This window comes from Hypanus sabinus, chromosome 1 (assembly GCF_030144855.1).
Source record: "Hypanus sabinus isolate sHypSab1 chromosome 1, sHypSab1.hap1, whole genome shotgun sequence".
In the NCBI taxonomy this organism is placed as follows: domain Eukaryota; kingdom Metazoa; phylum Chordata; class Chondrichthyes; order Myliobatiformes; family Dasyatidae; genus Hypanus; species Hypanus sabinus.
The window spans coordinates 132326383-132339198 of record NC_082706.1 but is presented as its reverse complement, the minus strand read 5'-3'; the positions used below and the strand labels follow the sequence as shown (position 1 = coordinate 132339198).

Genomic DNA, 12816 nt, shown 5'->3' with positions numbered 1-12816 from the left:
GTCTGAGCTTGTGTCTACAGGTTTTGCAGAATTTGTGTTTATTTGAAATATTTCCTGGATGTGACAAGTACAGGTCAGGTCTGATCTGATCAATCAGTGAGTTCATGAGCTTGACTGCACCTGAAATCATGTTTCCTTTATTGCTGTTGCAGGTTGCAGTGCAGGCTTCAGCATTGATTTCCCATGTTCCCTTTGTCTTTTGTGCTTTCTCTATTTGTTCATAAGACCAAAACGTATAGGAGCAGAATTAGACCATTTGGCCCATCGTGTCTGCTCTGCCATTCTATCATGGTTGATTTATTATCTCCATCAACCTCCTTCTCCTGCCCTCTCCCTGTAACCTTTCACACCCTGACTAATCAAGAACCCACCCATCTCCATTTCAAGTATACCCAATTATTCGGCTTCCACAACTGTCTGTGACAGTGAATTCCACAGAGTTACTACCCTCTAGCTAAAGAAATTCCTCCTCCTCATCATCTCTGTTGTAAATGGATGCCCCTCTATTGAGGCTGTTCCCTCTAGTCCTAGACTAACCCACTATAGGAGACACCCTCTCAACATCCATTCTATCTAAGCCTTCAATGTTCAATTGGTTTCAGTGAGATGCCTCCTATACTTCTAAACTCCAACATGTACAGGCCCTGGGCCATCAAATGTCCCTCAAACGTTAACTCTTTAATTCTTGGAATTGTTCTTATGAACCTCCTCTGGACCCTCTCCATTGTCAGTGCGTCTTTTCCAAGATAAGGGGCCCAAAACTGTTCATAATACTCCAAGTATAGAGTGACCAATCCCTTAAAAAGCCTCAGTATTACATCCTTCTAGTCCTCTCTAAATGAATTTTAACACTGCATTTACTTTCCTTAACTACCATCTCAACCTACAGGTTAATGTTCAGGTAATCCTGCACGAGGACTCCCAAATTCCTTTGCACCTTCTATTTGTTTCTGAATTTTTCTCCCCATTTAGAGAATAGTCTATGCATGACCATACACTTCCCTACGCTATATTCCATCTCCCTCTTTTTTGCCCATTCTCCCAATCTAAGTCCTTCTGCAGACTTCCTGCTTCCTCAACACTACCTATCCCTCCACCTATCTTTGTATCATCTTCAGACTTGGCCACAAAGCTATCAATTATGTTATCTAAATCATTGACATGTAATGTGAAAAGAAGTGGTCCCAACATCGACACCTATGGAACACCGGCAGCCAACCAATAAAGGCCCCCTTTATTCCCACCCTTTGCCTCCTGCCAGTCAACCAATCTTCTATTCATGGTCGAATCTGTCCTGTAATATCATGTACCTCTATCATATTAAGCAGCCTCAAGTATGGCACTTGTCAAAGGCCTTCTGAAAATCTAAGTAAGCAATATCCACTGACTCCCCTTTGTCTATCCTGCTTGTTATTTCCTCAAAGCATTCCAACAGATTTGTCAGGTAAGATTTCCCCTTAAGGAAACCATGCTGACTTTGGCCTGTCATGTGCCCTAAAACTTCATCACCTTCTCATGTCATCACTTGCTTTGAACAATACTTGCCATTTGTTGATTCATGCCAATTCTAACATCCCATGTCTTTTTTATCTAAGTTTAAAGCACTTGTGTTGCTTGAACTGCTGTAAGATTAAATGTAGTTAATAGATCAAGCACTGATTGTCTAAGGAATTCTAATAATCTTAATTTTAGTTGCAGATAATTCCTATTTAAATTTAGAGAAGTGTTAGATATATTCAGTCATGATTTAATTGACTTTAAAATCAATGTTTGAGCCATTTAATACAAACACCTGTTGGGAACCTCGTGTTGGCGCTTGGCCTAGTGCAGGGGTCAGCAACCTTTACCACTGAAAGAGCCACTTGGACCCGTTTCCCACAGAAAAGAAAACACTGGGAGCCGCAAAACCCGTTTGACATTTAAAATGAAATAACACTGCATACAACGTTCTGTTTTGCCTTTATGCTATGTATAAACAAACTATAATGTGTTGCATTTATGAAATTGATGAACTCCTGCAGAGAAAACGAAATTACATTTCTGCATGCAACAAAAACATTTTGAACTCCGAAAAAAAGACGTTGGGTTGAAGGTTACTTTTAAGTAAAATACTCAACGTCTATTTGAGTCCTTCTTGTATTTATGAAAAACGCCAAACTTAAATTTGCCGCCAGCAGCAAACCAAAAATAACGTCAGCCAGCTGTCAATCTGAAAAATAAAAGGACTATTTCACTGAACAATGAAAACATATGAATATACGTAAAATAATAGGCAATTAAAATATTTATCATACTTGTTCAGGTTGACTCACACCTGACAATGCAGTCGTATTCAGTAGGGATGGATCGATGCTTAGGGGAGTGACCGGGAAGGATAATGTGTTTTTTTCCTCTCTGAACTCACAGAAGCGTTTCCCAAACGATGTTTGCATTGCGATGATTGCAGAATGTAAATACTCCGAATTTATCATGTCGTGACCTTGTTTGAACTCTCTCAAATTGGGGAAGTGAGACAATGTGCCTTTCTGTAAATCATGGCAAGCAACGTCAACTTGCGCTCGAATGCCAAAACATCCTCCAACATGTGCAGGGCTGTACGTCCTTACCCCGTTGAAGAGCTGTGTTCAGCGTGTTCAGGTGCGCTGTCATGTCTACCATGAAGTGTAGCTTTTCCAGCCACTCTGGCTGTTCCAGCTCAGGAAAGTTGAGCCCTTTGCTGCCCAGGAAAGTTTTCACTTCTTCCAGACACGCGACAAAACGTTTCAGCACCTCCCCTCTGGACAGCCAGCGATAAAAACACGTTGTAGCGGTGTGCTACACGCAGCAGGAAACTGCAGTCAAAGATAGCTTTATTCGAACTAAACAGCCTTGCTTTTAAGCCTCCCTCAACCCGCCCCCCCCCATGGGCGCGGATGCTGCAAAAGACACGTACTCACAAACCCCCGTAGGCTATCTCCCTTAGCCTGAACGCTGGCTAATTGTGAGCCGGTTCGGATGTGTCAGGAAATGGGTCGCCGCAACGTCTTATTTAGATTGTACAAGATCACCATAATCTTCAAATTTAGATTTACATTTCAAAAACTAACAAACTAACATAAAATACATTTTAATTAAATACTGACCATGTAGCGGTGTGCTACACGCAGCGCTAAAATTACGACAGGGAGTCGGTAACTGCAGTCGAAGGAAAAAACTTTATTCGAAATCTTCAGCCTCACTTTTAAGCCTCCCTCAACCTGCCCCCCATGGCGCAGAGGCTCCAAAGCTCTGTGCTCGCAAACCCTTGTAGGGTATCTAATTGTGAGTCGGTTTGGATGTGCCAGGAAAAGGGTCGCCACAACCAATTATTTCCCAAAGCAACAGGGAGCCGCAGCACAGACGTAAAAGAGCCACATGTGGCTCCGGAGCCACGGGTTGCCGACCCACGGCCTAGTGGATAAGGCATCGGACTAGTAATCTGAAGGTCACTGGTTCGAGCCTCAGCTGAGGCAGCTTTGTGTCCTTGGGCAAGGCACTTAAGAAAGCATTGTTCTGAGATGACACCGGTGCCAAGCTGCTTGGGTCCTAGTGCCCTTCCCTTGGTGGCGTGGAGAGGGGAAGGCTTGCAGCTTGGGCAACTGCCGGTCTCCCATACAACCCTGCAACCTGGAAACCTTCAAAGGTGCAAATCCATGGTCTCACAAGACTAACGGTTGCCTATATGTTGGGAACCTGTTGTATTCCTGTATATTTAAAGTTGATTTTGGTTTTGTTTTCAATACAGGTATGTTCACCAGCCTGTTAATCCTGATGACCCACCATTAGTAGAGCAACCAAAGAGAGCGTATCCATATTGTTCAATAGGCTGCCTCTTCAATCACCAGAGCTTTTATGCAAACTGTCAGCCATCTGACACAGTTGAACTGTGCCATTTTGACCTAAATGATGAATCAAAGTGGAAACCCATGAGTACAGAAGCCATAAGATCTGTGTGTGCTCCCGGATCATCTATTTCATTGCCACCATTTCCACCTTTGTGTGCTCCAATGATTGATGCAGCAGTTGCAAGCAATGAGATTGAATTGGCTTTGAGGGGTTTGATTTCTGAACATAGGAAGGTAAGAAAATAAAGTGTAATGATATTTTGAGATCTCCAGTAATGTGACTGTATTTCTGCCCTATTTAAATACAAGATGCAATATAAAATATAATTGAATGATGTTCTTTTATAGTTTGTTTAAAGAGGATGGAAATTTTTTATTCATATCTCTTGTATTTAATAGACAAATACAATATAAATAATTCAGCATGTAATTTGATACTCTGACATGAGAATCAGCCCTGAAACCAGTTCTGGCCTCACTATTTTCTCGGAACTCCAATGGAAAGTTTCTGTAACTTGGATCACCAACGGGATGAGGTTCTTTGTGGGCTACCATGTGAAAAAGACAAACTAGGCTATCCAGCCTGAAGGGCTGTAGTTAGTACAAGAAGGCGAGAGATTTTATGTGATTAAAATTTCTGATAGCACAGACTTTCTGCTATATTTTATTGAAAATAAGTAACTGTCAGATGCAGTCCAAATGCATAAGTTTTACCGAGAGTCTAGCTTTCTTGTTTAAGGTATTTTCACTTGCATATCTTTTTTTTAAAAACAGTTATAGATTTGTGAGCAGTTTCCCCAATGCATTCATGTTGATCATTGATAAATCCTGTATACTACTGCAAAGTTGCATTCACAACCTGTCATTGATGTTACAAATTTCTTATCCAGTCTAGAATCTAACCTCTTATTACAGAGGACTATTGTAATAAGTAACTCCTTGTACACATTACACAGTATATACAATGCTGAAGCAGGCCAATTTGTCTCCCTTTTGGGTCCTCCCATCCTCCAAATGATCTCATTAAAGTATCCCTGTTGCTTTTGACCTAATTGTTTATCTATGTTTGCTATCCTGATAGTTTAGTTTAAAACAAGTCAGTAAGGCCGCCTTTTCCAGAATTCAATTTGGGAGGCTCTGTCAATATATCTATCCACGTAGATAAGTTTGTTTTTTGACTATACATTACAGGCAACTTTCCTCTGTCAACTCAAGCTAAAATGTCTGCCATTTCCCATTTCCCATTTCCCCTTGTCATCACTTTAGCCTTTTTTGCAGCCCTTGGGAACAATCCAAGGGAACTGAAAGAGGTTAAGCAAAGATAGTTACCTTTTTTTTGGGATACCTTTTAATTGGCTAAGTATCTCTTAGTGTGTGTGTGTGTGTGTGTGTGTGTCCTTTAAAAAGTATTCCCCCCCCCAAAACATTTTCATGTTTTATTGTTTTACAACATTGAATCACTGGATTTAATCTGACTTTTTTGACACTGATCAACAGTAAAAGGCTCTTTAGTGTCAAAGTGAGACCGGATTTCTACAAAGTGACCTAAATTAGTTACAAGTATAAAACACAAAATATTTGATTGCATAACTATTCACCCCCTTCCAGTCAGTATTTAGTTGATGCACCTTTGGCAGCAATTGGAGCCTTGAGTCTGTGTGGATAGGTCTCTGTCAGATTGCATGGGGATTGTGAATGAACGGTCCTTTTCAAGTCCAGCCAGAAATTCTCAATTGGATTGAGGTCTGGACTCTGACTTGGCCACTTCAGGACTTTGTTGTTTTTAAGCAGTTGTTTTGTAGCTTTGACTTTATGCTTGGGGTCATTGTCTTGCTGGAAATCAAATCTTCTCCCAGGTTGCAGTTCTCATGCAGACTGCATCAGGTTTTCCTCCAGGATTTCCCTGTATTTTGCTGCATTCATTTTATCCTCCACCTTCACAAGCCTTCTAGGTTTGTTGCAGTGAAGCATCCCTACAGCATGATGCAGCCACCACCATCCTTCATGATAGGGATGGTGTGTTGTTGATGAGGTGCAGTGTTTCGCTTACACCAAACATAGCATTTAGTCTAATGGCCGAAAACTCAATTTTTTTTCATTAGACCACTGTAACTTCTTCCAGATGACTTCAAAGCCTCCCACATGCCTTCTAGCAAACTCTAGCCAAGATTCATGTCAGTTTTTTTCTCAGCAGTGGCTTTCTCTTTGCCACTCTCCCATAAAGCTGCGACTGGTCAATAGTTGTATGCAAGGTCTCTCCCATCTCAGCCACTGAAGCATGTAATTCCTCCAGAGCAGAGTTGTCATGGGTGTGTTGGTGGCCTCCCTCACTAGTCCACTTGCATAGTCACTCTGTTTTTGAGGACTGCCTGCTCAAGGCAGATTTACAGCTTTACACATTCTTTCTATATCTTGATGATTGACTTAACTGTACTCCAAGTGTTATTCTGTGACTTGGAAATTTTCTAGTATCCATCTCCTGACTTGTGCTTTTCAACAACTTCTTTGCCGAGTTGCTTAAGGTGTTCTTTTGTCTTCATGGTGTGGTTTTCACCAGGGTACTGACTCACCAGCAGTTGGACCTTTCAGATACAGATGTATTCTCACTGCAATCAATTGAAACACTTTGACTGCACTTGGTGATCTCCATTTAACTAATTATGTGTCTTCTAAAACCAATTGACTGCACCAGTGTGTCATATTAAAGTGGGTGATACTTGTGTAATCAATTATTTTGTTTTATATTTGTAATTCATTTAGATCACTTTGTAGAGATTGTTTTTCCTTTGACAAGAAAGTTTTTTTTTCTGTTGACCAATGTCAAAAAAGGCAAATTAAATCTACTGTGATTCAATGTTGTTTTTAAAAACAATATAAAACAGCAAGCAATTAGGAAGGCAAATGGTATAAAGATCTTTAGTTCCATACAATTTGAGAAGAAGAATAAAGACATTTTACTGGAATTATATAGGATTTTGGTAAGACAGCACCCAGAAAAAAAATTGTGTATAGGTATCGTCTACCCATGAAGAATATACTTTTGAATGAGGAAGTGCAACAAAGGTTCACTAGATAGATTGCTGTGATGAGGGAGTGAGCAAATCAGAAGAATGAGAGTTGGAAACATACTGTGTATAATTTCTTAATTGGCTAGATGCAAAGATGATGTTGTTCCTAGCTGGGGTCACTTGAACCAAGTCTCAAAATAGCATATGAGCAGTTCAAAATAGGTGGGGAAAAATTCTTTTCCAAATGGTTAGTGAATTTTTGAATTTGTTTTTATCCAAGAGGGCCAATGGAGGTTCAATTGTTAAATTCATTTAAGTCAGGAATCAATTGATAGTTAGATAATAAGGGAATCTTGTTAGTGCAGGAAAGGAGATAAAAAGATCAGCAGTGATCTTATGAAAATGATAGTACAGGCATGAAGGGCTAAATGGACTGGTTCCAATTCTTGCATTCTCCTCCACACAATTTTCTCTTTCAAAAAGAATTACTTATATTTGTGCTGTATAAGTGACAATTATTTTAATATATTATAATACAGGTTTTATGGGTTTCTTGCCAGGAATTTAGTTAAATTTGCCACAAAAGTTTTAAAATCCTTAAAGCAGAATAGTAGTTCCATTTTTAGCTGAGTAATCAGAATATTGTCTGGAAAGTTGAATTAATTTAATGTGAATTTCATGCTAGAAGTTAAATATTAACTTGGAATAGCCAGAAAAAAAATCCACTTGTGTGGACTTAAAATTTCTCTAATCCTGCCCTAAATAAATGAGACTTAACTTTAGGCTTGCAAGTTTAGCAGCAGTATAATATGTAATAACAACCAAAAATCATTCAAGTAAATCATGAGTTGAATAATATACCTAATTATCAGTGAAACCTTTCCCAAGGTGTTAGATTAGTGATGTTCTTTTAAACATCAGTGTTCTTTGGCAGTACTGCTGAGATAATGTCAAACTTTTAATGACATCCAGTTTATTATCAACAAATTATCAAGCTGATAAGAAACTCCTGAAATTTTAATCAATAATTGGATTGCTGCCACTTGCTATTTAATTTCATTGGTTGCCTTTGTTGTACTGATTCCACCTCAACAGGACCTTGGTCTGAACACTGTGTGGGATGACAATCTATCTTACTTGCTATCCCCCGCACTTGCTGCATATGAGATTGAGCGTACTACAGGAGTGTCTGCAGGCAATGAAGAGTTCCAAGATGCTATCAAGCGAGCAGTGCCCGATGGACATACTTTCAAAGGTTTCCCAATTCATTTTGTGCATCAAAATCCCAGGAGAGCTTTTGCAACATGCTTAAGGTAAAGATCTACACATGGGCATCTCCAATACCCTATTTTCCTGTTGACCAAATATGGAACCAAGTTAAGATTTTATGCACTAGTTCACTCGTTAGTAAAGTGGGAATAGATTAGACTACAGCAAAGCCATTGCAATTTGAAGATGTGAAACTTGCTGTCTTGTTTATAATAGCTCAGTGATCATCCACTGGAATTCTTTTTTAACTGTTTAAAGAAGTCTTGTTTATTAACAACTGTTATCTCTCACTTGGTTGAATTACTACAAACCAACTTCCTGGTATCTGTATCTTGATAGATGACTTGCTTATCTAAAAGGTGGAGCTGTGGTTACTCACATGGGTCCCAGTTATGCCTGCCTATTTGTCGGCTACGTGGATCAGTCTGTGTTCCAAGCCTACGTTGGTGACTGTCCCACACTTTTCCTACGCTACATCAACTGCATTGGTGTTGCTCCTGTATCCATGCTAAACTCGTCGATTTCATCCACTTTGCCTCCAACTTCCACCCTGCCGTCAAATTTACCTGGTCCATTTCTGACACCTCCCTCCCTTTTCTCGATCTCACTGTCTCTATCTCCAGAGATAGCATATCCACCATTGTCTATTACTAACCCACAGACTCACTGCTACCTGATCTATATCTCTTCCTGCCCTGCTACTTGTAAAAACACCATTCCCTTCTCTCAGTACCTCGGTCTCTGCCACATCTGCTCTCAGGATGAGGCTTTTCGTTCTAGGATGAGGCTTTTCATTCTAGAATGAAAGAGAGTCCTTTTTCAATGAAAGGAGCTCCCCTTCCACCTCCACAATGCTGCCCTCAACCACATCTCTTCCATTTCAAGCATGTCTGCTCTTACCCCATCCTCCCATCACCCTACCTCTGCTCTCACCTGTCACCCCATCAGCCTCTGCACCCAGCACATAATTCTCTGAAACTTCCTCCACCTCCAATGGGATTCCACCACCAAGCAATCTTTCCCTCCCCAGGCCTCTTTCTGCTTTCCACAGATGTCATTCCCTCTGCGACTCCCTTGTCTGTTTGTCCCTCCTGGCACTTATCCTTGCAAGTGGAGTATGTGCTACACCCGCCCCTATGAGTCTGTTGGGGTCATATGCTGTGTTCAGTGCTCGTGGTGTGGCCTCCCGTATATTGCTGAGACCTGGTGTAGATTGGGAATTGGGAGACCACTTTAACCCTAACCCTACCCTCTGTCTGCCAGAAAAGGTGGAATCTCCCATGGGGCACCTATTTCAATTCCACTTCATTCCCATTCTGATAAGTCAATTCATAGCCTCCTCCACTGTAGTGATGAGGGCACATTCAGGTTGGAGGAACAACACCTTCTATTCTGCTTGGGAAGCCTCCAACCTGTTGGCATGAACATAAATTTCTCTAGCTTCTGGTAATTTCCCCCCCCCCCCTCACCATTTCCCATTCCCATACCCTTTTCCCTCTCTTTCACCAATCAACTTCCCAGCTCTTTACTTCATCCCTCCTCCAAGTTTCACTTATCACCTTGTGTTTCTCTCCCCCCCCCCCCCACTTTTAAATCTGCTCCTTAGTATTTATCCTCCAGTCCTGCTGAAGGGTTTTGGCCTGAAATGTTGACTGTGTGCCTTTCTATAGATGCTGTCTGGCCTGCTGAGTTCCTCCAGCATTTTGTGTGTGTTGCTCAGATTTCCAGCACCTGCAGATTTTCTCTTGATTTAGATAACTTGTTTTCTCAAGAGTAAACCGTTAACTGACCTGAAGTCACGGTGAAACAGCTGGGACAGGAAGGACACGAGTATATCAGATGGTTTTCATGGCCATAAGTTTCTTGGTGCCCATATGAATTTCCCTTTTAAATTTCAGATTTATTTAATTATTTGATTTTAAATTATTCAGCAATCATGTTGTGAAGGAAGTTAGGAGAACTGAGGGGTGGGAGGGGTGGAATGGGTTGGTCTTGAAAAATCCTTCCCAATTGGGATTAAAGAAGACTTGATGGGCTGAATGGCCTACTTTTGCTCCTATTTCTTATGGTCTAATTCCAGGGCATTCTTTTCATATATCAAGAGCAAGAATCGGATAGAACCACTCAAGGTTAAAGAAGGGAACTTGTGCTTGGAGGCAAAGGGTGTGCATGAAGTTCTGAATAAGTATTTTGAATCAGTATTTACCAAGGAAAATAACACGGGGGTTAGGGAGATCAGTGTGGAGCATGCTAATTTGCTATGGCGCTTCAAGGTAATGAAGGAGGTAATGTTGGGTCCCTTAAGAACATTTAAAATGGATAATTCCCCAGTGACTGATGAGATATACCCCGGCTTATAGAGAGAGGCAAGAGATGAGATTGCTGGACCCTTGACCATTATCTTTATGTCCAAAGAAGGAGGAAGTCATGGAGGGATTGTCTACTGAGTCTCTGTGGGTGTAAGTTAGAAACAGGAAGTGGTCAAGAACTCTACCGGGTGTTTTTTATGGACCACCCAGTAGTAACAGGGACATCAAGGAGCAGATAGGGAGACAGATTCTGGAAAGGTGTAATAATAATAGGGTTGTTGTAGTGGGGGATTTTAATTTCCCGAGTATCGATTGGCATGTCTCTGGAGTGAGGGGTTTAGATGGGGTGGAGTTTGTTAGGTGTGTTCAAGAAGGTTTCTTGACACAATATGTAGATAAGCCTACAAGAGGAGAGGCTGTACTTGATCTGGTATTGGGAAATGAACCTGGTCAAGTGTCAGATCTCTCAGTGGAAGAGCACTTTGGAGATAGTGATCACAATTCTATCTCCTTTACCATAGCATTGGAGAGGGATAGGAACAGACAAGTTAGGAAAGTGTTTAATTGGAGTAAGGGGAAATATGAAGCTATCAGGCAGGAACTTGGAAGCATAAATTGGGAACAGATGTTCTCAGGGAAATGTATGGCAGAAATGTGGCAAATGTTCAGGGGATATGTGTGATGTTCTGCATAAATACATTCCAATGAGACAGGAAAAGGATGGTAGGGTACAGGAACCATGGTGTACAAAGGCTGTTGAAAATCTAGTCAAGGAGAAAAGAAAAGATTATGGAAGGTTCAAAAAACTAGGTAATGATAGAGATTTAGAAGATTATAAGGAGCTTAAGAATGAAATTAGGAGAGCCAAAAGGGGCCATGACAGGGCCTTGGCAAGCAGGATTAAGGAAAATCCCAAGGCATTCTACAAGTATGTGAAGAGCAAAATGAAAAGGCATGAGAGAATAGGACCAATCAGGTGTGACAGTGGAAAAGAGTGTATGGAACTGGTGGAGATAGAAGAGGTACTTAATGAGTACTTTGTTGCAGTATTCACTACGGAAAAGGATCTTGGCGACTGTAGGGATGATTTACAGTGGATTAAAAAGCTTGAACATATAGACGTTAAGGAGGAGGATGTGCTGGAGCTTTTGGAAAGCATAAGTCACCAGGACCGGACGAGATGTATCCCAGGCTACTATGGGAGGCGAGGGAGGAGATTGATGAGCCTCTAGTGATGATCTTTGCATCATCAATGGGGATGGGAGAGGTTCCAGAGGATGGGAGGGTTGCAGATGTTGTTCCCTTATTCAAGAAAGGAGTAGAGATAGCCCAGCAAATTAAAGAGCAGTGAGTCTTACTTCAGTTGTTGGTAAGTTAATGGAAAATATCTTAAGAGGCAGGATTTATGAACATTTGGAGAGGCATAATATGATTAGGAATAGTCAGCATGGCTTTGTGAAAGGCAGGTCATGCCTTACGAGCCTGATTGAATTTTTTGTGGATGTGACTAAACACATTGATGATGGTAGAGCAGTAGATGTAGTGTGTATGTGTTTCAGCAAGGCATTTGATAAGGTACCCCATGCCAGACTTATTGAGAAAGTAAGGAGGCATGGGATCCAAGGGGACCTTGCTTTGTGGATCCAGGATTGGCCTTCTCATAGAAGGCAAAGAGTGGCTGTAGGTGGGTCATATTCTGCATGGAGGTCGGTGACCAGTGGTGTGCCTCAGGGATCTATTGTGGGAACCTTACACTTCGTGATTTTTATAAATGACCTGGATGAGGAAGTGGAGAAATGGTTTAGTAAATTGGCTGATGACTCAAAGGTTATGGGTGTTGTGGATAGTGTGGAGGGCTGTCAGAAATTACAGCAGGACTTCGATAGGATGCAAAACTGGGCTGAGAAGTGGCAGATGGAGTTCAACCCAGATAAGTGTGAAGTGGTTCATTTTGCTGGTCAAATATGATGGCAGAATATAGCATTGATGATAAAACTCTTGACATCGTGGAGGATCAGAGGGATCTTTGGGTTCGAGTCCATAGGACACTTAAAGCTGCTACGCAGGTTGATTGTGTGGTTAAGAAAAGCATACAGTGCGTTAGCCTTCATCAATCGTGGGATTGAGTTTAGGAGCCAAGAAGTAATGTTACAGCTATATAGGACCCTGTTCAGACTCCATTTGGAGTACTGTGCTCAGTTCTCGTCACCTCACTATAGGAAGGGTGCGCAAACTATTGGAAGGATGCAGAGGAGATTTACACGGATATTACTTGGATTGGGGAGCATGCCTTATGAGAATCAGTTGAGTGAATTCAGCCTTTTTTTCCATGGAGTGGCAGAGGATGAGAGTGACCTGATAGAGTTG

General features: G+C 41.3%; 1 protein-coding gene across 3 annotated transcripts in view; it reads left to right on the top strand.

Moving 5' to 3' along the window:
- Positions 1-12816, top strand: part of cep76 (centrosomal protein 76) — a 53102-nt gene that overhangs the window by 36335 nt on the left and 3951 nt on the right. For all 3 annotated transcript variants that reach the window (XM_059976597.1, XM_059976587.1, XM_059976593.1), the window contains 2 exons: positions 3764-4097; positions 7967-8184. In XM_059976597.1, coding sequence (XP_059832580.1) covers positions 3764-4097; positions 7967-8184 — 552 coding nt within the window. The remainder of the gene's footprint in view (positions 1-3763; positions 4098-7966; positions 8185-12816) is intronic.